Source organism: Maylandia zebra, linkage group LG7 (genome assembly GCF_041146795.1).
Source record: "Maylandia zebra isolate NMK-2024a linkage group LG7, Mzebra_GT3a, whole genome shotgun sequence".
In the NCBI taxonomy this organism is placed as follows: domain Eukaryota; kingdom Metazoa; phylum Chordata; class Actinopteri; order Cichliformes; family Cichlidae; genus Maylandia; species Maylandia zebra.
In genome coordinates this window covers 65318188-65345570 of record NC_135173.1, presented here as the reverse complement: position 1 = coordinate 65345570, position 27383 = coordinate 65318188, and the positions used below count along the sequence as shown (strand labels likewise).

The window sequence follows — 27383 nt, the reverse complement described above, 5'->3', positions numbered from 1 at the left end:
ATTATTTCTGTATGTTGTTCTGGTTCCCATATTCCTTGAATTTGCAGGGTCTGGACAGCAGCCTTTGTAATCTTATAGAATATTCAGGTTTTTAATCTTCCTCTAAGATTTCTCAGTGTTTTATTATAAATGTATGACTTTAAGCCCTAAAAAACATTTTTCTCGAAATATTACCCCCGACTCCTTCTACCCAGTTTTTTTTAATTATTGTGAGTTCATGAGGAGCCCTCACAGTTTGTGTTGTACATGTACAATGACAATAAAGGGCTATTGTAGTCTATATTATTCCTTTATCTAGAATAGTCACAATATGTCATCATAACTTGGTGCCTTTAGATAATTATTTATTAATAGTAGCTAACCATGGAGCTGTACATTACCACTGTTTCTTTAACAATGTATTCATTAGCCTGATTTAATAATGTGGCCTGTATTTTGACCTTTGCCCCTCATTTCAGGGATTTTTTACTTTAAGCTGTATTTTTGTTTTTATCCCTTATTCCACTATTTTGCAGCGGTGCTTTAAATCAGCTGGAGCTGATTGTGTGTGTCTGGCTTTGTGTGTGTTTACATGCCTGTGGAGCAGAGAGGGATCCATTTATAGGCTTGCTGTCATTATAGCGGGATAGATTAACACCTACTGTACTGTAAGTACTCAACAATAGTTTACCTTATTGGGTAGTAAACCCAAGAAGGCTGCACGAGTCTGACTTTGTTTTACTGTGGAAGAACAAAGAGCCAAGGAGAATATAACCAGCCTAATTACACACACAGACACACACATGCAGGATTAAACGGAGCAGGCCTAATCCCAAACCAAACATGGTCACCAGTGATCCCAATAACTTAGCATACAGGATGGTGGCAAAATCTGTGAATAGCCTGGTAATGACATCAGTCTGCAGGACTAAAGACTTAAGGCCTGACCTTGTGGGGCAGCAGCAGAGGAGCATCGACGATGCAGAAGAAAAGGGGTTAATTAATGTTTTAATTAAGAATTTAATCTGAGAGGGGATTCACCAACCATTCAGATATATTCCCAGAATGTTTTAATCCAGACTCTTTAAGACCTGTGACTGTTTATATACAGTGCTTTCCTCCTCAGTGCATCATTGTAAACCATAGTTTTATAATGGTGAACACAAAAATATGATATACAGCTCTGGAGTTGTAAAAACAATAGAGTTCAAAGTTTTAACAAACAAGGACTCCCCTTCATAAACCTCAAAGTGGTTCGGTCCACATCCTGCTGCATCTTTTACCTTGCAAAGGTGAACTGAAAGGATGTCAGTGGAATTAAACATATTAATGCTGCTGTACGGACTTTATTCTGGAGGTCAGCCCACCATGAAAATCATCAGAACTTAAAGACTTGACTGGATTTTCAAATCATTTTCAGACTGTTTCGTGACATTTTTTAATTTCTCATATAGATAGTTATTCCTCAATTCGTCCAAAATCCAGCACGATACCACGATAACCATAAAGTGACTGTCTGATAATGTAGAAACTTCATAGCTAGAGCCGATATATCTGTGACAGGACAGATACTGGACGATAACTAACGAGCGATCAGAGCAGTTTAAAATTATTCTGTCTTTGTGTATTTTTATGTCAGTTCTTTTGTTTCCTTTGTTTGTTTGCTTTTTCTTTCGGCTACCTGGTGCGTTCCCCCTCCACCGCCGTCACACCTGTCCTGTCCTAAAATGCCCCATAATCCAACATGTGAAAAAAAAAAGAAAGAAAAACAGGCCAATCCCATGTCGGGGAATTAGAAACGGCGTGCATCTGTCTCCCATACTGTCTGTATTTATGATCCGAGCCTGCGCACTAAGCGCGTCCATTGTCTGGCCAGCAGCAGCAGCAGCGGCTGAGGCGGAGCGGAGAGGAGCGGAGCGCCGATCTGAGCGCAGGGGAGCGGCTTCACTGTGACCCCGATCTCCGGGGGGTGGGAAAAAAAGCGAGCCCACCAGACCGGACGGACGACGTCATTTATTTGTGTGTGTGCGCGCGTGTGTGTGTCAGAGACAGACCGTCGTTTTGCTGGCGGTCAGACAGACAGCAACAGTTGTCACGATGTCTGAGATCAGATGAGGGCAGAGCAGCGGAGGGAACACTGCGGCGCTGCTGTGATCCGGGCCGGCCGCCTGCGATGAGACAGCCGCGTTAACCAGCCGGGACAGCAGGGCAGCAGCGCAGCGCGCGCATCTGTTCGCGGAGCGCGGATTTCGGCGTCAGTCAAACGCTCTCCGCTCGTTCCTCCCGGTGGTGTGTGCGGGTGAGGTGAATCCAGACGTCAGGGCTGGCTCATGTTCCGCTCAGCAGGGAAACGGGCTGTTGCGTCTGCGGAGAGTCAGAGCTGACGAGCCTGCCGACACACACGGACGGATAGGCAGGCAGGCAGGCCGACAGACAGACAGGAGCGAGGGGAGGGGGGCACAGCCTGCCCTCTGCGGATCGAGCCGAGCCCCCTCCTGTACCCACCCAGAACCCCCACCCACTCCTCTCCCCGCTTTGGATGGGGGGAAAGCAGAGCACGGCGGGGCGGCCCCGGGGTGCTTTTCCCGGTGTCTCTACGGATGACAGCGCGGTGCCACCCTCGGCCCACTTTGGTCACTACCGGCCGAGCGGCACCATGGGCCTGCGGAGCCGCTCGGTGAGCTCCGTGGCTGGGATGGGCATCGAACACAGTCCCGCCGTGCCCTTCGGCTTCTACACCCCAAGAGGAACGGACTCGGATCGAGCCGGAGGGGGGTCAGGGGGCACTACCGCGGCCCCTCACGGGACCGGCTACCAGGACACTGGGGGCGGAGGGCACCACACGGACGGGGTGCTGTATCTGGGGTCCCGGGGGTCGCTGGCTGACACCTTGCCCCTGCACATCGCACCCCGCTGGTTCAGCGCGCACAGCGGTAAGGTCTGCAGGCTACACACACACACACACACACACACACACACACACACACACACACACACACACACACACACACACACACTGTTAACCAGCAGATATTCGGGGGACGGCTGACGGATTAATCATCACACAAAAAAGCACGAACACATTCCCACGGACACCTGCTCCTACTGCCAGACACCTACCTTGTTTACCTGCAGGTAGGCTGCTGAACGACACCAATGCGGTGCCCATAAATTTCACCGCCATCACGGGGAAGTTAAGCCCGAGGACGCACTCAGAAACAAGCAGAAAGGAGGCTTTTGTCTGAGAAAAATAAGACTGCCCTGTATGGAAAACATGTTGTGCTTCACGTTCTCTCCGCTGGCTGTAGGGAAAAAAAATCTGGGGCACTGGGATGAATTTTTTCAGCAAGAAACTGGAGATGTCGATGTTTCATCATTGGTGATGAAATGTGTTTAAAGCTCATTTCTGTGTGCGGATGTTTTGGGGAGAACATAGTCACCGCTGCGCCGTCTGCGTAGGTCATTGCTTGTTGTGTGAAATGACTCTAATAAGCCTGTTGCCAAATCTGGCTGGGTGAATTAGCCCAGCGATTATAGGGGAGAGAGGGAGGGAGGATGGATGGGGGGGAGGAAGGGCTGAGAGGGCTGTTCATGCTCATCATCGGCTTACCACCCTGCACAATATGTCTGTGTGCGCCTGAACACAGCTGCACACTCACAGGTATATGTAGGTCTGATGTCGGGCGCCTCCTCACACTCACAGTGAATATCAGTTTGGCTGTTTCCTGTGGCGCTTAGAAGGAACAGCAGCACTTCAGAGACGAAAAGAGAATCAGCTGGCACATAAATCTGATCCTTCTGAAATCTTAGAGGGTCATTTGCACTTAGAAATGCCAATCTCACCGCTTTCAGTGGTGTTAAAACACAATTTATTGTTATCATCATTATTATTTTACAGCTGGTCATGTAACATTATAAGCTGTGTAGACCTGCCATGTCAAACTCATTTGAGTTTATGACCAAATCACATTGGTTATACGTGATTTATGACCATACATAACAAATGTGATTTCAGTTGATTAGTAGTATGAACTGCACAAACTGAGTCATCTTTTTTAAATACAAGTGCAAACGTCTGGGGGTTTAGGGAGCCAACCTTACCCACCAGAAACAACGCTTAGCCACATATCCATCTTTGGATGTAGTATAACTTTGTGTATTCAAATATTTAATAAGTAATTGAGGAACCTTATAAACACTGTCTTCTCTCCATTACACAAAGCAGCCTCAGCCTGGTCCCCAGGCTCTCATTATCAGCGCTCTGACCGGCTCATGGAAAGAGAATAACGAGTTGGATGTCAGTATACATGTTGTTTGCACCTGGCCTACATTGTCCGGTGACTCCAATGTGCTCTCATAACCAGGTTGGAGGATCGGAGTGTAAAACTGGAGAAATGAGCAAAAATATGTAAATATTAAACAGACAGGAAGCAGAAGCATGGTCACGGCTGAACAACCTTTAATTTTCAGCAGATCTATTGGGTTTCTGTAGAGTTCACCAAGTTAAGCTTATGACTCACACCAGTACATTCACCATTACAATAAAGAATGGAAGGATTACTGAAGGGCCTGCTGTGCACAAGGCTAAGGGGAACATAGGTCCATTAGTCCACCACAAAAAACCACAAAGAGGTCCAAAGTGTCCATAAAGAGATGCAAAATCACTGGAGAAAGGAGAAACAAAACAACCATAAACATAAAGTTATGCAAAAATACAAAACGTCAATAAAGAGACTGTGCATAATAGCTACAGAGAGAAATAAGATGTCCATAATGAGATGCAAAATAACCATAAAGATATGCAAAGAGACACAAAACGAATGCACAGAAAAATAAAACGCCCACAGCTACAAATAAGCTCAAAATAGAGATGCAAAGCATCAATACAGAAAGTAGAAACAGTTACAAAGATATGGACAATAAATATAAAGAGATGTAAAAAAGCCTCGAACATACAAAATGCTCATAGAGAAGGCAGAAATCATGATAGAGAGATGGAGAGTATTTAAAAAGAGATGCATGACAGCTACAGACAGATCCCAAACTTCCATAACACAATGTAACGTGACTCTGAAGAGATGCAGGGTAGATGCAAAGAGCTGCAGAAACATGCAAAATTATCCGAGTCAGAAAACAGCTCCAACTACAAAACGGCAGAAAAAGTGACACGAAGGTTGCAAACTAGCATGTGAGGAAGGCAGCTCTGACCAAAATGTCACCATTTTAATGCTGTAATAAAAAAACTGGTTGCTTTTGTTGCAAGTTTTGCTATTTTTCATCTGTCTATGCTTTAGCACGGCTTTTGGTTTATAACTTTTCTCGGCTGGGTTTTATTCTGGGTGTTTTTCTTGGCTGCATTTAGAACCACAATAGAGCTGTGTCAGAAAATCCAGGACCCTCATTTATTTCCACTGCGAGCGCACAGTGGGGTGCCACCGCAAAGGGCCCCGGCAAGAAAACGCCCGTAATCTGTCAGAAAAAGTCCATCCCGGTTCAAAATGATCAGCGTCACTGAGCTTTTCACCGTCAGCCAAAACCATGCGTGAAACTGTCTGTATTTAATAGACAAGATCAAAAGATCACTGTCGCCTGCTTTTTTAGCTTTTATTCTCATTTATTCATTGACCTGAAAATCTTTGGTCACAACTTGTTTTCAAAGGTTAGCAGGAACTTTTTTGTCAGGTGGGAATTTGTGTTTATTCCCGTCGTGCACAGATGCTTTATGTAATCACGCAGCTCGGAAACCGTTACACTGTCGTTCTGATCAGGACTCTCATCAGACCACATCCTAAAGTTCAATTAAGCTGTTAGCACGTAGCATCATGCTACATAATACTATAGTCCTAGTAGTGTAACTACATAACATTATTTTGCACAGTATGATTTGTTTTCTTCCTTTCTCTGCACATTTATTACCAAAAGCCTTGAACCATTCCAGCAATCAAAAGAACTGCCCTTGAAATCAGACAGCGTAAAGGATTTATTACTCTAATTACCTGAGGTCGACCCCATCTAGCAGATTCTCTTTCTTTGAAAACAGCAGGGTGACAAAAACATCACAATTAAATCTTAATGTTCAAAGCAGTGCGTCTCACCTTGCTGTCTGTAATCAAAGGCCTCACACGCAGCCGCTGGTCTGTAGGGAAAAATGGCTGTGACTGGTTGGTGCGTGGCTGGAGGTTGCTGCCATTAATTTGGTACTAAAGAGGTGTACAAGGCTGCCTGCAGATTGCTGCAGTTGGCAGCAGTCAGTATGGAAAATGACAACATGTCAAGCAGGTTGAAATCTCTTAAAAGTGTGAAAGCAGAAACGGAGAAGTTTGCTTTTGAAAATAAAAGTTCCGCCTTTTCAAATGCATTGGTTGCAGCGGTGCAGCACGCTCTTTGCAGCAACCACTTGGCAACTGGTTGGGGAGTGGAATATGTGTTTTTTCTTAGTGGCCGGTGTTTGCTGTGTCTGTAGTCTTCATGTTTCTGCACCTTTGGGCTCATCTGCCTCCATCTCACCCAATCCCAACATCCTCTCTGTCACGATAAACGCTCTGCCCGTCCTTCTTCTGTTGTATTCTAGGCAAAAGACGGATGCAACTGAATTTTAACAAGCCTCTGTGTGTATTTAAAAACTGCTGTCAGGGAGGCGCAGTTACAACATAGTGATGGGAAAACATGTTTTATCAGCTCACCATATTGCTCATGTATCTGTATCTGTTTTACAGCTCAAATTTAGGAAGGAAAATATTTAAATATAAAGTTTATGGTATACACTATTTATTTATTGACATGACTGCAATGATTGCTGCTGGGAATGCTAATTTAAAGTGTTATCAGAACAAGTCTGCAGCTCCCCCAGGGGGCAGCTCCCAGCTGTGAGCGTGGTGTAGAACTTTGGGTTTTTCCTGCAGGCTGTCACTCTAAATGTTTAGAGCTGCTTCTACAGTATTACATACAGTCTGGGAAGCACATGGATCCAAGCTACGATTACCTCGCACTAGTTTTTATAAGTAAAAAGCTGCGCCCATCCCGTCCTTGTGTTTGGACACAGGTTTTTACTTATTTGTGGCGCTATCGCTAAATCGAGTTAGTCGTTATTAAAATGAACTAGTTGTGTCAATTTTCTCAAATTTCACGTCATTGTTAGCTTTGCTAAGTTTCCTCTCACACCGACATCAACCTCACAAACTCTGTTGTTGTGATTTTCTGCTATATAAATAAAGCTGAATTAAAAAGATTGTGATGCAGGTGAAAAGTAGCAGTTCTGACAGAACATGAGTTACTTTGTTTTGATTTCGTGGACAAATATGGACAAAAGAGTAATTTTTAAAGTAAAAATAACGCAGTGCAGGAGCAGCAGAAATATATATATAGTTTTCATGGTGTTCATGGTGTTAACAGGTTTGGGTTAAAGACAAAGAGCAGACTGTCGGCTGATCTCGTTAGACTGATTTGCTCCATTACAAAATCACCAAGTTATGTCGAACTCTGTGCAGCATCAGCTCATGTACATGTTCTTCTTCAAACACACTTTATGATCCTTCAGCGATGATTTAGAAAAAATTTTTTTTCCAAAAAAACAGGGAAACTCTTAAATACCAGAGCAGATAAAAATACTCACACTTCAAACGAATGCTCATTTGTGGCTTTTGTGGACCATGAAAATGCCACATTTCTTGGTAAAATGGATTACTTAAATTTTTTTATTATGAAGCTTAACTGTAGCATTACACAGATGCAATAATAAAATGGGCTTTGAAGGAATATCTTCTGCAAATCAGGTCTGTTTAGGCGTCTGAGACGAAAACATAAGAGCCACAGGTGCGACTTGGAAAAGCTCGATCGAGTTCGCCAGAACGGACTGACCATCTTTTTAAAACAGACAGTTTATGATTTGTTTGTTGCTCTCTATGAATCTGCTGTCAGATTTGCTGTATAGATGTTGCTGAAGTACAAGAGAACGTTTGAAGACACTACGGTGCCCCTGTGCCAGTGCAACAGGATTAATGGTTAATACAGATGTAAATATAAGAATCCTTCCATAGATTCCTTGAATCACTTGCCTCTTTTTATATGAGGGCTCTGCTTTACCACATTTGGAAGCTCATTTGAAGTTTGGGCTCCTTGTACAAATGTCCAGAGATGCAGATGTCATCATTATTTTACAAAATAGCCAACGACAGTGCTGGGATGTCCTTTCGGTCCTTTTAGCTACTTAGATAAGTCACCTTTTTTATTACAAGGACAAACATGTCTGTGCGCCACCTCTACTACCTTTGGTATCAACCTGGGACTGAAGTAGCAATCCTCACTTTGTCCCTCTAAGGATTGTATAGGAATTTCTTTTACTTATGTATTAATCACATTATTTTATTGTATGATGTCTTGGTGCCACTGGACTTTAACATGTCTCACACTCACACAGTAAGACAAATGGTGGGGGTCCAGTAAGGAAGTTGGGGGAAGCAGACAGCTCCACAGGTAGAGTCTTTTGTCTCTTCGAGGACTCTGGGAGGTAGCAAGGGAGTGTGAACCTTAAGGTGTGAAACAGCTGTGTACTGCCTTTTGTTCCTGAAGAAGGTATTTAACTGAGAGCCATGTTAGACTCAGGGAGACTCTGCTGATCGTCTGTCCCGCGGTCATGTAGGCTCTCCACAGGCTTGGTTGTCTGTTCTTTGTGTGTTTTGATTAAAGAATGTTAGCTATCGCTCACCGCACGTCTGCAGGCTTTATTTCATGGAAACCTTCCACAACAGGGTCCAACAGTATCTATACGTCTACATACACAAATCCTTGTTTTATCCTTCGATGAAAACACATCTGCTGTGGAAAATGTCTGTTAATCAGACAGGCCACACGTGCCTCCATCCCTTTGCCCTTGGGAGGTCGGTGTGTGTTTGTGAACACGGTAGAGAGCGAGCGCAGGGGGAGAGCAATGCCAGCCTCAAAATCATCATCACAAGGGAGAACAGATTGTGTCTTTGAAATTCAAGTAAAGGCCAGTGATAACGCAAAAGTGTGTGTGTGTGTGTGTGTGTGCGCTGAGCTATTCAGATGCTAAGAGATCCAGGCTAATGTTTATCATGACACAGTCCAGTACGAGCTTTGCAATTGCATTTTAATATGACCTCGCCTCACATCTTGCCTCAAGATCGCGTTAGGTTGCTTCATCCTCGCATCCATGTTCGGTCCCCAGCAGGTGGAGGTCAAACAGGCCACACGCTGAGCCGCATCACGTGGCTTCTGCTTGAGTCTGGATTTGGGGATTTTTACAACGTTCATTCATGTTTTTGCAGCAGCTTCATCTCACTAGCCCTCTGCTGACAGAACACATGGCAACGGGCATCTGTGCGAGTCGGACCCCACAGCGAGGAACTGCTGTGTTGTGTCTGCAGCGGGTATTTGGATATTCAGTAACAAGCGGCGTGATGAAGTGTTTCATGTTTAAAGAAGAAGTGATCCTGCAAACTTCAAAGCAGATTTTGATAGCTGTTTAATGGCTTCATATATTTAAAAATAGCTCAAAAGTGCTTATAATATCAGCTTTTCTCAATCAATATTTGTGGGGTTGGATTTTAGGTCATTCAAACATGTCACAGATCACCTTTTTGATGTTTTATAGTCTGATTAAGGTTGGATTTTAGGAAGATGCTAAGCCATGTATGCATGTACAATACAGTTACAATAATTTAAAGTTCAACAATGGATAATAATTTGTTTTTTTTTTCATGTGAAAAGTGCAAAGTGTTGCATAAGTTAGCACGGATACAATTTGAATATTAATATTTAAGTAAGTAAGTTGGGGAAAAATGCATTTTGTGTTCACTCCGACGTATCCAAGGCAGAAACGGTTTTTTATGGACATAAAAATGTGGCCTGCAAAAGTTAAGTAACAGAAACCAGTCTTGTTTCATAACACTTGTGTTTTTTTCTGCTTCGCTTTGGTCTTGTATGTAAAAGGCTTTCTTCAGTTCTTAATTGCTTTCATTACTTCCAACGTTCCACATCTGCTGCCAGTGAGAAGCATGAAAGGCCGAACAGTTTGAAAAGGGTTTGAACTTGGAGACCTTCCTTTAATGCTGGAGTGTCTGTAATTAACAGAGGTGGGACCAAGTCATTGTTTTGCAAGTCTCAAGTAAGTCTCAAGTCTTTATCCTCAAGTCTCAAGTCAAGTCTCAAGTAATGTCAGGCAAGTCAGAGTCGAGTCTCAAGTCACTGGTGTAAAAGTCCGAGTCAAGTCACAAGTCTGAAACTTTGAATTTCAAGTCCTTTCGAGTCTTTAAAAAAAAATAATGAAAAAATAATGTTGTAGTTATGCTAAATGTAAATATTAGACCATGTAATTTTAAAATCTGTGTTTTTCTCAACACATGACAAAATAGTGAACTTAGAAAATATACACAAATTGTGAAATTGCACCTCTTTAAAATGCAGCTCAATTAAACTTAGCTCCAAGAATAATTTTCACCGACAGTTCTGAGATAAGCTGCATGTTATTCTTGGATGCGGTTGTAGGACCAGCTTTAAAATCGCATGACAAAAATATCATACATATTTTAAAAAAACTGCATCACCAACGTAGCCTGGACAACATTTGCTAGTTAGATGAAGTCAGCTATCTCATCGTAGCATATTTATATGCATATTTATAATCATACGGTTCTTGGAGTGAGTGCACACACTCATGAAGTTTAGTAACTTCAGGTCACTGCAACAAGCCCAGGTACAGTTTACCGACGGATGGGTACAGGACCTTGAAATGCACCGTGTAGAACGAAAGACCATCGTACGTATCATAAGTTTACCAGTCTCACAAATTGTCGTCATAAATACACATTCGTTAACCGTTTATTAATAGGACCTTTGAGCTCAACGGTAATTAATTAGTAGTGGAAATAATTTCTGGTACCCATCACAGAAATGTAGCAGTGACAATAATACTGTATGCTGTAATCGCACTGGGCAATTAGTGATACAAAAACCCTGTTTTATCCTGTGAATAAAAGTATATGTTTTTGTTAATGTACCATAATAACAGAACAGAAGCGAAACGCAATATTGTGTCAGGACAATTCACTATTTATGCACAATAAATAAAGGAGCATAGCGCGACAATTTCTGTTCAGCGCCAGACTTGCTTGTAACCTATATCACTAATTATGTTATGAAAATGACGTATTAACTACTAAAAAACACTGACCTTTGTGTAAATGCTTGGAGCAGACTAACCTGTGAGCTGGAGTGTTCTGGGACGTTATATTTGATCTTTGAATGGCTGCAATCCAGGCCATCCGTCGCGTCTTTGTTACTTCGGAAACATGGCTCGAACAATTTCTCTTCAACGACGTAATCCGATAACAACCGATCTCTTTACCCGTCGGCTTCCCGTGGCTGTCATGCGACCGGCTATTGCAGTTAATAATACAACGGCTTCTTGACATTTTTGTGTTTCTTTTTATCGCTGTGTGACTGATTTCAATTGAAAGCCTGCGTGCGCTAGTACCGCTTGCCACGAGTTCCCAGAATCCTTTGCGGTTCTACCTGTGAATGACGTCACATTTTCAATCTCTATATAATATGCATGTTAAATTTTATATTTGGGGTAAAATATCAAGTCTTTTCAAGTAAACCGGTTCAAGTCCAATTCAAGTCCCAAGTCATTGGTGTAAAAGTCCAAGTCAAGTCACAAGTCTTAGAACATTTTTTCAAGTCAAGTCTAAAGTCATAAAATTGAGTCTGACTCGAGTCCAAGTCATGTGACTCGAGTCCACACCTCTGGTAATTAATATGTCAAAAAAACAGACAGATGTGACAGAATGGCGAGGCCAGAAGAGAGGCACACCAGACTGAATGAATCATTAAAGGAAACGGACAGAAAAGAATAAATCTGTTCATTGTTGTGAGATGTCAGCGTGATGTAACTGAAGGACAGCAGAGAGAGAGCGCAGGAAATGTTGTGACGAATAAAGACAGTTTAACTATTCAGTCCCCATTTTTACACTCATGCTGCTCTCATCTGTGTACTATAGCGGTAGCACAACTAAAACCCAAGTTATGACATCCATAAACGCCGATATTGAATCTGAAATTGGTGGAGAATTTTGAACTTGAATTAGGTGTAGTGCAAAAAAGTTTAGAATGCAGTTAGAAAAATATAGCCTACTAATATTTAGCTAAGAGCACAAAAGGTAGGCTACTGATAAAAAGCTTCCGGTTGTTGTTCTTGTTGCTAGCAGGAAAAAGTAGAGTGCCCTCTGGTGGACAAGCCGTGCAATGTCAACACTCAGAGCACGGATGAAATCCTTACTTTTTAAATTAGAATTTGTCAGCTATTATAAATATTGATACTGATGGATGTTTGTGGAGGAGCGTGGGGATAGTTATAACATTTCTTAACATCTTTTAATAATAACAGTAATTAATTAGTCATACAATTAATTAACTAGACCCCCATCCCTGAACTGGATAAGCAGAAGAAAATGGATAATGAGGCTTTGGCTCAGTGGCCCTGTTAGGATGTTGGTGGTCTTTATCTACTCGACTGACATAGATAGGTTAGAACCGTCTCCACCTAAAGCAAATTCAAAGACTTTATGTGAAGTTTGGTGAGGCACAGGTGTACAAGAAAATTTGCAAATCTCTCAGTGAAGTAACACGTCTGACTTCACAGTACAGCCTAGCGCTTTGGCGAGCCTTTTATTATTGTATCCATCGGTCAGAGTCACAGTCATCCTTAGACCAACAGGCCTCCCCTCTACCCTCCTGCCTCTTTATCGGCATAGCCTTTCAATACAGCATCAGTGCTTAATCAATACACCATTTGCACTTTTTTTCTGACCAGCAAGTTTAATCCCTGCCGGCTCTGACTGCGAATTCCCCAGCGGTAAATGGCAAGTGGAAAAGCATTTCTAAAGCTTGATTACATCGCCTGCTTGAACAGAACAGGGCAGAAAACAATGGAACAAACTCAGTACAATCAGAGGCCTTTGCAGATGCTTCACAAATGTCCCAAGACCACAGAGGGGCTCATTTGCCCATTTCTTACAGGGAAGAGCAGAAGTGATGAGCTGGCTGCTTATTTGAAGAATACTTTTAAGTGATTTGAATTACTGGAGTGCTGAGCTCAATAAGACTTTTATATCGGCATCCAAATTTTTTGGATGTAAATTTGTCGTGTAACATATAAGCAAACCAAATGGTTTGCTTTTTTGTAAAAAAAATGTGTCGTTTTAAAAAACATCCCAAAAAATTGAGTTAATGTGAAGCAATGATGAGCTGGTCCCGATTTTTCTACACAAGAAAAGAATGAAATGAAGATTCTGGGTTCATCCAATTCTCCAGAGAAGGCAGCAGCAGGGAGCATTTCTTACATATTTCAGGATGTCAGTGGGGCAGTTTGAGCTCGTGTTGACAGAGTTGGGACCACATCTGTGTGTCTGAAGTAGGACAGTGTTATTTTACTATTTCTATATCGTTTGAAAATTCACTACCAGTGTGTGTTTTGAGCTACTTCTGCCCTTGTTGCCAAATGGAGCGATCTGATTGGTCATATGGAGCTTGATCAAAAAAAAAAAAAAATCTGAAAATTTATCCTGTAAAATTATGTTTTTGGTTTTAACAGCTCCATTAAGAACAGGTGAGTAAAAAATATTTTTCACAAATTGTGTTTGGTGGTCTGCTGTGTAAAACCTTTACTAATATATTCATTGCCAGGGACGTCCCCATCTTTATATGGAACACATTCGATTATCTAATGCTAGCTAGCTAAGCAAATAACGTGAAAATGTAAAAGTAATTTTGATGATTTAAAATTAGATTTATTTGATGTATAGTAACAAGTGAAAGCTGCAGAGTTTGATCCTTAGAGGAGACACAAGTCAGTTTGAGGTTGCGTCAGGAAGAGCAGCCTGCGTAAAAATGGCAGGACAGAAGAATAAGACATTGCAATCATGTAGTTTATGCTAAAACGCACACCTGGAGCGTACAGGCCTCTTAGTAGCCCAACTTTAAAGAAATTCTACTCGCAAATCTCATACTGAGTTTAGTATCTAAACTGCTTCAGCCTGCATACAGTTTCTAGTGCCTCTGCTGCTTTGCAACCCACCTCCACCTCACCTCCTTTGTGCTAGTTAAGCTGTTTCGGATTCAACAGTTTGTTGTCACTGATGCCTGTTTTGTTCTCTGAGAGGGTCTTAGGCACCTCTTCTCTGATCTTTTAGCTCTTTGAACATGCGCCACACTTACAAACAGAACTTCAGTGATGTACATTCATACTATATTGGTCCTGACAGGATTATATTCCCTGTTATTGTTGACCATTAACAATAGATCTGTGCTGTTCACATGCAGAGTTATTAAGTATGAAATAAAGGTTTGTAAACTCGTACCCAAATCAGTGAGTGTAGAAATCCATGGGCAGAGGAAAACACAATTTCACACTTCCACAAGCACACATACTGCAAAAATGCTATTGCACTGTTATACACACTCATAATAGACACAAACACACAGGAAAACAAAGCTTTTCTCTCTCTCTCACACACACACACACACACACACACACACACACACACACACACACACACACACACACACACACACACACACACACACACACACACTCTCAATGTCTCTCTCAGCTGGCCTAAACCAGGCTAGAGGATGACTCTTTTCACGACGCTGCATGTAATCTCCTGCCTCAGAGTTCACTCACCCATCTGAAATACAAAGCAATTACTCAGCAACCCCATCACTTCCTCTGACCCCTCTGCCCAGCCCCCCTCCCTGCACTCATCTCATGAGTGGATGTCTGCGTGCTATTGTTCTTAGATTACAGGCACATAAGCGAAGCTGTTGCCTTCATGGAGAGGTGCTTTTTCATTTAAATGTGATAAGCAGAAACATGCACACAACCGTTCGTTCCAAGACCCGCTCTCAGCTTAGACTAATAGGAAGGGTATTGAAAAAATAGGCGTGGCAACAGCAGAGAAGCACTTCCTACAGTCCGATCTGCCAAATCTGATTTTGGCTGATTTGAGTTTTCACTCTAAGAAATACAAATGAGAGCAAACATGAGTTGTGTAGTTTTTCTTGAAGGGAATTTTTATTTCGTGCCTATAATAAAACACAGACTAAATGAGTATTTGTAAATAAAAACTGAATGACAGCATGACGCTCTTTATCTTACATGTTTCCCACCTCTGTGTGGGGGGGTGTTGGGGGTGGAGCTTCTTACAGACACGTGTCAGACACAGGTGGCTGTCTGCTTCATCCCTTCATCCTCCGTGAGTCACAAACTGCTTTGTTTGTACAGTTGGGCCCTTTTGGAGCATTTTAATGAAATGATCTGAAATATTCTGGTGTTGCTGTGTGGAACAGTCCACACACGAGCGTCAGCTTTTGTGAGTGAAATTATGGTATTTCTTTAGTCTGTATGCAGCAGTAGATAACAGGTACATGCAGAACTGAGTGCTGAGTTTAAAGACCTCCAAACCTCCTCTGACAATAACATCAGCACATCGTTTTGATCTTAGAGCATCATGGGATGGATTTGCATGAACGAGGAGCTCCTGTAGGTGTAAAGTGTCGGTGCCCAAGCATTTTTTTCCACATAGTTTACTGAGTGGAACAATCCTGTTGCCGTGTGCGGTGCAGCAGTTACAGTTATGAAGGCGACAGCTCATGAACCACTCACAGTCAGTCAGCCAAAAACCAGCCGATTCTGTTCAGAGGCCACTCTGTCAGAGTAATAGTTAAAATATCCAGGTATGTAACATGCAGCAAGTCTTATTTCTCCCCTTACAACTGTGGCAAAGTTAACTTATTGTTGTTTTTCTTACATAAGAGAAAGAAATTCAGTTTCTCTGACTAAACGCATATATTAAAGAACAAAAATGGTTATGTAATAACTCCTATATTGTTTTAAAATGAGCTGAAAAAACAATGAAACGAGGAAGCAAGGAAACAGAAGTATGATGAAACAGATTTACAAGGATACAGACAACAGTTTGAGGGCTTTGTGTTTTTATTTTTACTAAATTTACAAAGAAGTGCGGTTTGGGTTAAATGGTTCTTTAACATAAGATGCGAGAAATGCCCAAGAAAAGACAAAATAATCACACATGTACTGGTAACGACAACAGAGAGTCCCAAAATGACCACAAAGAGACAAAAAGCAACCATAAAGAGACACACAAAGACACCCTGGATGGTGAAAGTGGCACAAAAGCCCACATAGACACAACATAAATGAATAAGAAAGAAAAAATAAAGAAACAAAAGCAAACTGAAAAAGTTGGAAATATGATTTTCTGTAATGGGTTTAGATTCTACGAGGCAAAAGGGAGTATTTCTATAATAACACAAAATACATAAAAATATGCAATAACACAAAAAAGGAGAGTGAGTCTGGTAGACAGTGAGATTAGACGCTGCTGCTCGGGCCGGTGCTTGCATCATCATGTTCAGGATTTGGAGGGATGAAAAGATGCAGATTATTGACAAGTGTATAACGGCGTCCATACTCTGACACATGGATATGAAAATCTGTGAAGTGCTCCTTTGAACACTAAAATAAATCAGCACAGATCCTCCCACACATGCTTGCAGCAGCGCACACAAACAAATAAAAACACCACCCGCTGATGCACGGCGTACGTGGGACTCAATCAGAGCTGCTGCCGTCCATGCGATCGGTGAGTTGTGGCTGGATTTCACAGCAGAGGGTTTCAGAAACACGGGGATGGGGGGAACATCTGTGCCGCTGAACCGTCTGGTTGCGGGATTCGAGAATATAGGTCAGCACTGCAATTTATTTCTGTTTCCTCTGCCGCGCTCTCGCACACACTTCCCATCTTTCCTTGTCTCTTTCCTCTCTGTTAACTCAGCACACTGAATTCTCAGAGGAGGTTTGTAAGGACACACACAGACACACACAAATGCACACACACACACACCTACACACACAAACACACACAGACACTCTGAATACATGCAAGGACAGAATGAGATGACGGGGAATGAAGGAGAGTCTGCGAGGTTGGGAGATGGGATTTTTGTTGCTGTGACAACTACAATGCTGCCTATCGCTGTTGGTTGAATAAGCTCACTATGCACATGCACACACGCACACGTGTGCATGTACACACACATGCATGTACACACACATGCAAGTGCACACAGACACGTGCACACATACAGCGTCACCTTTAGGAAAAGTTATCTCAATCCGACTATTCCTGAATTACTTTTGAAACAACCACAGTCACACACACACACACACACACACACACACACACACACACACACACACACACACACACACACACACACACACACACACAAACAGAATGCTACTTATCATGGCAGAATTACCCAAAGGGTCTAATGGGCAGAGGCCCGTTAGACACGTATAAAGGAACTAATAATATTCTTTTGTTGACCATAAAATAATCACAGTGAATAAAAAAAAGACCACAAAAGGACTTAAAATGGTTACAAACAGACAAGATGACTACAGTTAGACCACAATCAACCTTTGTTGTTACAGCACTTCGTGCACAACACAGCCATAAAAACAGAGAAAGAATCAGATATACAACTGTAGCACAAAACAAAAACTGCACCATTATTTAGCTTATTGTTCCTGACTAACACAGCCATCTTGTAACCTGACTCGGCTGCGATAGCTGGCACTGGGAGTGTGTAATTATGTAGAATGACAGCAAAAGGTGCTGTCAACACGTACAGTGCCAAAGCTTCGGGTCCATCCTCTAGTTTGTAGCTGAGTCCTGACTCTGAATGTTTAGAAGCATACCGGGCTTCATTCCTCCATGCACTCTGCATGGACATCTTTACTTTTCTGTACTGAATTCTTGGCCGAAGAATTATAAAATACTAATACTTGCATAACTAAATAAAAATTTGGTACATTACCAAAAAATAATTTACTGTTAGGTGAGATGAAGTGGTGGAGAAAGGTTTTTAGAACTATTACTTTAGCAATAAAACGGGATGAAAACACCTTACTACACATAAAGCTGTTGTGTTGGCAAGTTCTAGATAATGTATAAAAAATTAAAGTATTTATTCTGGAGAAAAATGTTCCCCAGCAGTGGTAAATGAGCTTGAGCTCATTTTAAACACGTCATACTCTATTTAATCTACAGCAATTCATCTTATTCTATAAAGGATATAAAAAGAAGCTGCTAATGAGCTCAGAAACAAATGCCGAGGTCTTGATTTTTGAAAAATTATTTTAAAATATTTTAATAAAAAAAGAAAATCACTGCTTGTTAACTGTCAGATAAAAGCATTAATGAAAAATGAAGATGTGTTGGGAAAACTGCTTGTTAAACTTAGATTTATCCTATATGCTAATCTGACAGTGATGACTAAGGCTGCACATGTTCCACTGCCTGTTTTATTAGACTGGATTTGACCTCTTCTCTCCATCATCAAGGCTAAAATACAGAAGACATCCAATTGCTAATGCTAGCTCTGCTGGGACATGAAGCAGAAAGCAGAGCTGGTGACAGCTCGGTCCCCTGTCAGTCACTCATCAAAGATTGGAGGTTTATCCAGAATGCACATGTGGCCTCTCAGCTCCATGAAATGGAGACGCGCTACAGTTGCCAACAGGATCCACGGCAAGCGGAGCTTCCAGCGACAATAGCCAATTACAGCCACAAGATGGGAGTAATGTAATCGATGCAAACAGAAGCTTTATGACAGGACGCTATGCGAGATTAAAGGACTAGAGAAGTTGGTGTATTTTAATTGATGTCTATTTTTCGATTTCGCTGGTCAAGCACTGCTTGCCTTGCTTTCCCTGACAGAATGCCACTGACTGAATGTAATTCAGATTTTGCAGAAAAAAAGTTTGTTGCCTACAGAGTGTCATGTGTGCATTTGTTGTTTGTCATGATAATAATGATCACGTCAGCTGTCAGACACAACTTATTTGCAACAAAGCAGCTCGTTTCCAGCTCAGTTCTGCTCACTTTCTGACGCTCCTGTATCAATAAATATCGACTCTCTGTCCTCTATATGCTCTTCTGGAGAGAAGCACACGCTGGAAATCTGTGCTGACTCTGTCCCATGTTTGTCACATTACAATTACACAAGCAGCACCTGTCTTGTTAGTAGATTATGTGCTCCCTTAATCAGTCTGCCTGTTTGCAACCTGCTAATTTGCGCTGCTCTTGGTACATTGTGATGGTCATTACTGAAACAAACTGCCTGCCTCTGTGTTCACAAAGTGGCGCTTTGTTAGTGGATCACATGCAAATATTCCACTATCATTGCTACAGTTTTTGATTGCAGCATCCTTTTAATTTGCTCGCTTAGTCATTCTCACACTGAGTAACCACAAAAAGAGAGACAAAACAAAGCTGCTGCTTTCACTGTGTTTGTTGCCCCTATAGAGGAAGAAGTACAAGGCCTGTAACGTGTCTGCGCACGGGCTTGGTGTTCCTATTATACATGCATTTGTTTTAAAAAAACAAAACAAATGAGCATAATGTAAGAAAAAGAGACAGAGCTAGAAAATAAGTGAGGAAGACACTCTGTTCTGTCCGCAAGCATTCATAACACCGTTTAAAAAGGTCATCAAAGGTTGGATCAGCCGTGCGGCTGCATGTCAACACCTTATGCACTGTAATTGCAAAGGCCTGGGCAATTATGAGCAGCGAGGGTTCAGCAGTCACCGTGGCAGTCAGTGGGCACGGCGACCGTTGCTATGGACAGCGCCTTAATGTCGTCACAGCAGAGCAAAGAGACTTTCTAAAGATAAATCTGTGACTTGGGCAGCGAGTGGAGCAAGGAAAGGCAACTGCTTACAGGCAACGAGAGCGAGATATGAACACTTAACTCAGTCATATAAAGGCACGCTTGGATGTAGTGGCTTGCTTCTGTTATGTTTTTCACAACAACCTTGCTGCAGCGATCGTACTTCTATCCTTTTCATACATTCATCAATAGAAATCTTACAGAACATGAATATCTTTAAATGGATATTAGTTGGTATGTGCAAACATTTTCCTGTTGTGATAAATCACAGTGTGCTTCAGAACGGGGTTGCTTTCTCACGTATAAATCACTCCCCTATTAGCATCAAGTGTCTCTTGAGTCAGAGCCGCCTTCTGCCCCCATAAATGGGGACAACGCAAATCCTCAGTTTGAGGCTTCGTCCTCTATCTTTTATGTACAGTCTCTGGCCTAGTGTTTGTCAAACATGCAAAATATTTTCTGGTTCTAGCTTTTCAAAATGCAAATGATCAAAGTTGCTGATTTACTGATTAGTTGAGTGACAGAAAATGAACAACTGTTGTGTAACTGAAGATCTTTGAGTTTCAAACTGCAATCAGATAAGAAAACGTTAAAACAGAAGGACATTGAGGTCGTCGTTTTCACTGGAATCTGACATTTTATAGACTGAACATTTGTCTAGCTCACAGTTTAATCAATAAATTATGATAGACAAAATCATGGTTCACTTTAAACTGCACTGACGAAACAAACAAACGTGTCGTTTGCTGTGTGACATCGTTTTCATGTCAGCAGAGAGGCTTTTTGATGTTTCAACATTATTGCGATGTTACATGTTGTGTTAGTAAGTTTCAACTGTACTCTGAGACCTTAAACTTGTTGCTGTACTACTTTCACAACCGACAGATATTATCAGTGTTTTCTTTCTCTGGTTGCTGTGTATGAAATGGGTTATTATTACAAGAATTTGGTACAAATTCAAGTTAATGGATCCAATGGATTGCAATGGAAAACCTTTTTGAATATACGAACAGATCGTCTGCTCAGTTTCATATCGATAGTCTATCCAGTGCAAAAACTCCACTACCAGTGGCATTAAATATTTGAATAACTAGTGACGTTTATGAACTTCAAGCTAAAAAGCAGAAAGTAGCATTAATAACAGTCACTGGAGAATATTATTCAACCTTAAACTAGTTAAAGAGGATCAGACTGATGTGGTGTAGCACCTCAAATAAACAATGAGGCAGAAAGTGTAACACTCACCAGCCAGAGCGAGTTATTTAGCCCGTGTATTTTAAATGGCACTGGTTCATTTTAAATCTGATCTGACAAACTATATATAGACAAGACAAAGACACGTGTCAAATGGTGTAAACCATTTTAAGACACCAGCAGAACAGGAGCAATAGTTCTGTAATAGGAGTGCATAGACAGCAAAATTGCAGTTTCTGTATGTTTCTGTGCAGGTACATACTCGCACATATCTGATGAATCACGATGTGATGCACACTGTTTTTACACAGAGTCCAACAAAGAAAATGTTTCCAAGCTTTTAGTGGTTTTTACCAGATGGGGGAAAGAAGCTCAAACGTGATTATTGCACAGAGTCATTTCTTTCTAGCTGGAGCTGAAAATCAAATTCAATTTCTCAGTTAGCCGTCTATGGCATGAATTCTGAGGGGATTTTTGGAGAAGAAAAATATTTCCACTATCATTGCTGCAGGTCTTGATTGTGACATAATTTGAAATGACCTATAACTGACTTCGGATCTTCTAACAGTTACTCAAACCTGATTCTGGGCTCCGCTCTTACTCACTGTTATTCTTTTCAAGTTCACTGAAGAATGAGTTTAACTATCCAGTCACATCTGTCCTCCAATCAAAGGTTCTTGTGCCCATTTTCTGTAAGTTAGTACAAGTTTATGTTCGTGCATGGTTTGCCTACTTATCCTGCCACTCCGTGCTGTCACAATGTTTAAACAGAGATTCTCCTGTAGATCCCAATCCCTGCTGCAACCAGAGATGGGCAGTAATCTGATTACTTTTTTCAAGTAACGAGTAAAGTAAGGGATTACTATTGCAAAAAAGGTAATTAGATTACCGTTACTTTCCCGTAAGCACGCTGCGTTACTAAAACCGTGATTTTTTTGCGACAGTGTCTCATGACAATGATGTAAGCGAGTGAAACGTTTGTGGCAACAGCTGTGTGCAGATCAACAATGGATCATGTATCGAGTGCGGCAGCGAGTATGAGCGTGCAGCGTTTAAAGCGTGGAAGTACTGACCTTATTTTGAGTTTGATTCCGTAAAAAGTGACAAAAACATTAGCGTCCGCTGCTCATTGCGTGGGAAGAAAACTTCTTTTACACCGAAAAAAAACAACTTCCGAGCAAGTACCGACAGTACGCTGCCACGGGAATGTGAAATCCACAGATCCTTCCACTGACCGCTACGACACACCTGCACCAGGGTAAACCTCCGCCTGCCCCACTCCTGCTATACAGGTGAAAATAGAGCAACAGGACCGCTGAGACTTTGATTTTATTTATTTTCTGCTGTGTTTTACTTGCATCTATTTGAAAGAGTGAGTGTAAACACAAAAAACTATTTTATTTTATGTGCTGGAATGTGCAGAAAATAGGTTTAAATGTTAAACAAATTTCTTCCAGTCAGAGAATGTTGCATATAATTTAATGTTTGCTTCATGCGTTAAGTTAAAAGATTAAAACTAATAAAACAATTTTCAAAAAGAGACTTTTCCATTTGATTACATTTTGTATGATGGATTATGCAGAAAAAATAGAATTGGGCTGAAAGATCTATCGCTTTATCATCTATTCAGGCTGTAAATCATGTTTTAAAACAGAAACTAAGTAACTAATTACTTTTGAAAATAAGTAATGAGTAAAGTAACAGGATTACCTTTTTTGGGGAAGTAATCAGTAATTAGTTACTGATTACTTTTTTCAAGTAACTTGAACAACACAGGCTGCAACACACCTGAACCAACCGAACTGAGTATTTTGACCATATGTGAAGTGATTATAAAGTTAAACAATTAAAAAAAGACCAAAATATATTTTATTCCAGGCTCCAAACTGGATTTTAATGCCATTCATGTGGACATTTTAACCCTGGAGTCTATGAGGTTTGGACCTTTTGGAACTGGCCTCTAGTGGCCATTATGGGAACTGCTGGATCTGGCACTTCAGCGCTTTGAAATTCATAATCCTTATTTACTGGATGTGTAAGAAATGCAACATAATGAGAGGGAATGTAACGGGCATTTTTAAAAATTCATTTTTTGTTACCTTTAAAGTAATCTACAGATAAACTGACAGATTTAAAAAAGGAGGACGTTGGAGCCCTCACTGATGCGTCGCTCATCTTACAGCTCATCTACATTTAATCGGTGTTGGGGGAGGAGCACGGTGTGAAGCTGCTCTGCGAAGGCTGTTCAGAGCCAGTTATGTTCACTGTGTTGTTTACTGTTCCCGTTCAGGCCCGCTGTGGTCCCCGGAGAGGAGGGCTCGGAGGGGTTGATTGAGCATTCAGGGACTCTCGTTGTTGCAAACATCCTAATTTAACCCCCGGTGACGCTGGATTGCACAGACCCAAAGCACAGTCCGTGCTGTCTTCAAGCTGCGGCCCGTCCTTTGTTTTTCCACGGTATAATTATCCTTTTCTCTGTCTTCACCTCCATCTGAGGTTACATTACCTCCCCGTGTAACAAACAAAACACGTTTCTCGCTTTTCTCGCATTTCTCCTCACACCCCCAACATCCATCCTCTCCTCTGTCTCTCCATCTCTCTATTTTCTCTTGTTCTGTCCTGTTCCCATGGAAACTGCTGGTCTTTCCGGTAAGGTAAGGAGAGTTTGTTGGCGAGAGTTGCGTTAGTTGTAAGTTGTGATGTAATCAACCTAACAGTTTCCAGGGCTGCCGTTTATGGTCACGACAGTGGTAGGCTGCTGACGATCGGGCCTCCTCCTGTCTGACTGTGAGGCTCAGTGCGGTACAGATCCTCCTTTCTGATTCCCATTATGTCTCCTTTTGTGTGTTCTTTTTGTGGAACCTTCATAAATTCCCTCGTTCAACACTTTCTATTAGTTATAAACTTTGAGGGGGAAAACCACAAGCGAGCTTAACCTCTCTTCCATTGTCCTGTTCTTCACTCACACTGGGTTTTTCATTTTCCTACAGGTACATCTGTGCTGCAACGCTGTCTCTTTCTCATTTCCCCTCTTAGTGGTTACCTGTGCATCTTATATGCTTTCAGGCCTGTTCCTCCACTGTCCTCTGTCACATTGGCATATGGTATATGTAACAAATCTAGGAGCTTCTTTGACAAATTCAAGACTTGGATATATCCTTAGCCAGGTAGCCTAAAATTGGTCTTTTGACTCTACCTTAATAATGTTAGTGTTACCTGTCAGAAGGTCTTGAGGATTAATGTTAACCTAATTAAGTTAGGCATTTGCTTTAGTCCTTTGTGTGTCTTTTTTCTTATCATTTGCCTTTTTTGCTCGCAGCTATGCTTGTCTGGCCTCAAGTTCACATCTTGTCTCTGTATGCTACCCACAGTTCCAGAAACCACATAGAGCGTGTAGACTTGCAGAGAGAGGAAAAGAGGTGTTTTCCAGGTTGGATGTCCGTGTAGGTCCATTCCTGTAGCACGTCTGACCAGCTGATCTGCATCAGTACAAACATTTGAATTTTATTAGATCCCTGTAATGTTTTACTTGCAGCCCTGCACTGAAATTTAAGGTCTGGCAGATAAAGTGAGCACAGTTACAGTAGACTTTGGAGTAAAATTAGAAAGCCATGATACAGAAACAAAAGTCTTTATTAAGGACTGAGCATGAAAGGTCTTACTGAAGCTTTGATATGATACAGCAGTTTGCTTTAATCAGTTTCCATTTTTCATTCCTTTTTTTAAGCTCCTACCATCCTCAAAAAGACAGGAAGTGAAGCTGGGAGTGACCAGGATGGAAAAGATTAGAAATGAGTACTACTACTAGTACTACTACTAGTACTACTACTACTAGAAGCCTTATTATTTCATCCCAAATCTATCCCTATAGACCAGGGGTAGGCAACTCCAGGCCTCGAGGGCCGGTGTCCCTGCAGGTTTTAGATGTGTCCTTGAACCAACACAGCTGATTTAAATGGCTAAATTAGCTCCTCAACATGTCCTGCAGTTCTCCAGAGGCCTGGTAATGAACTAATCATGTGATTCAGGTGTGTTGACCCAAGGTGAGATCTAAAACCTGCAGGAATTGCCCACCCCTGCTATAGACTCTAACAACGCAAATACAGCTGCAAGCACCAATTAAGGTGCAGAGCAGTTCAAATGATGCAAGATTTGTGCAACCAAAGAAACACGTGGCTGTCTAAATGTTCTTTGATGAAATTTCGCTTGATGAAATTTTAAAGAAGTCTGAATACAATTTGACACCCATGAATGATTTTTAACCGTCTGTTTTTAGGGATATGAACCCTATCTATTTAAACTGAGTGTAGGAATCATATCTTTGAGGAAAAAGCTCATTTTAAAAAGCTTAACAGTTCATTCTTGCATCTTAAAACTTTGCAATTAAAACTGAATAATAAAAATATAATTTAAACATGCAAAAACTTGTAATGGTCACTCGTGCCTTCCTGTGTCCTGGTTAGATTACTATAAATCACAGTATTGATATCATAGTCAGTACTCAATGTCCAAACAAGAACTTGTGCAGAATCCACCAAGCAGCAAATCTCACCACTCGGCAACAATATTGAAATACTTCCAGGTACATTTTTGAGCAGTCAGTTTGAAATATTGTCTAAATTAAGCTTAATTTCAGCGGTCACTTGGACCAAAAAGAATCACCTGTCAAATCTGATTTAAAAATTGCCTAAAATATATGAACTTTTCTGAAAAATCAGATTTCAAAAAGCTTTTCCTTTTGTTTGCTTCTCAAAGTTCTACATCTACAGCAGTCTTTGCTGTTGAAGACTTTTCCCCACAACCTTTTTAATGCAGGACTCTTTGAATGACTTCTGCTAAATCTGATAAAATATTTCCAAAATACAAACTGCTATTTCATTAGCTGGACAAGCTTACACTATGTGGTCAACTCTGTTCAGTTTGGAAAAACAAAAAGTATACCTACCCCAACCTGGGGACCAGAATTGAAGATTAAAAGGTGATACACCTGAAGGACATGCATTTCACTCATTTGGTGTTTTGGTTTGTAAGGGAACAGGCTCCAAATACTACAGGAAATTGGTTCTCATTCTTTCCACCTGTATAACTGAATCAATTTCAACCCTTCATCTTTGGGACAGTATTGGAGGACGTGGATTTTCAGTCGGTTAAAATGACTTTATTGTCTGCGATCCTCCCAAGCACCAAAGCATTACTGTAGGCAGTGAAATGTAAAAGTTCAGCCGAAGGCTCGTTGTGTTTGGACACTTTGGGATACCAGGAAAAAACTGTCCAGCCAACATTGTGCTAGAGTGTGATGGGAAACAAAATGTGTGATAAAGAGCCTTCAGTGATCTGTCATACTGGGGGGAAACATTTTATATAATCTAGATTTAAAACACTGCAGCTGGTGACCAGCTTCGATCTGAACTGGGTGTCTAGTATTGATGGATTTCTGGTGATGCTCTCGGCCCACATTGTTACAGACAGGCCGGTCCCCAAGTCGTATTGCTCTATACTTTATCTATTGGAGATTAGAAACTAGGTCTGAGGTACAAAGATACAAATAAGTGCCTCCTGCCAGCGTCACAAGTCAGAGATATCTTAGATGAAGCCATCACAATGATAAAGACACAACAAGGCTGAGACTTACCTGAGACTTTGGGTAACTTTTGCCACATAACAGATACTAATCCTGTACAACACATTGACTAATATTTAAATTGAAGCACAAACAAAGCCCTTCTAGACTTGCTTACTTAATGGAAACCATTAACAGGTCACGAAAGGCGGGGAAACCAGTCATTTGTAAAAGATTCCAAAGGATGCATTATGATGTCAAAAATGCTGTGATCACAATGTATGATCTGTAGAAAGGGAAGAAATGGGAGTTGGGAAGGTCACATTCATGCCAGAGCAGAGTTAAATAGTAACTGACAGAAGTTTCAAAGGGCTTATTTCTGACTCGGTATCTTATTATGAAACGAAATCCTCTGTTCCATCATCTACAAGAAGGCGGGAGGGTCATCAGCTTCCACTCGGGGAGAATAAGAACAAAATTGCCTCACTTTTATTTAAAGAGCCATTCTTACTAAACCACGATGTTATATATCATGTCTTTTTTAAAAACAAGTTAAAGTGCACATTCCTAAGAGTGTATCATCTTTGATATCTATTGATGAATACAGAATAGGTAAAGCTGTATTCTCCTGTTGTGCACCTCATGGGTGGAAGAGGCTTCAGAGCTCAGTTTATCTTCTCTTAGGTGATGTTTTATATACTGAAAAGGTTTAACATAAAAACTGTAACGGTAGAAAGAGTGTATGAGACTTTCAAAGGTAATGTTTTGAGTTTAAACTTCGGAAAAGTGAACCTAAATCCTCGGTTGCTTCTCTTTCTTCGAAGAAATTAGAAGTCTGGTAGATATGCAGAGGTTAAGATTGCACTGGCAG

The 27383-nt window shown here is 41.3% G+C and overlaps 1 protein-coding gene across 1 annotated transcript in view; it reads left to right on the top strand.

The window, feature by feature from the left end:
• The first annotated feature begins 1832 nt into the window (after nucleotides 1–1832).
• znrf1 (zinc and ring finger 1) overlaps nucleotides 1833–27383 on the top strand; it is a 66346-nt gene continuing 40795 nt past the window's right edge. The window contains exon 1 of the mRNA XM_004566150.6: nucleotides 1833–2912. Within this exon, the coding sequence (XP_004566207.3) occupies nucleotides 2519–2912 (394 nt within the window). The 5' untranslated portion in view covers nucleotides 1833–2518. The remainder of the gene's footprint in view (nucleotides 2913–27383) is intronic.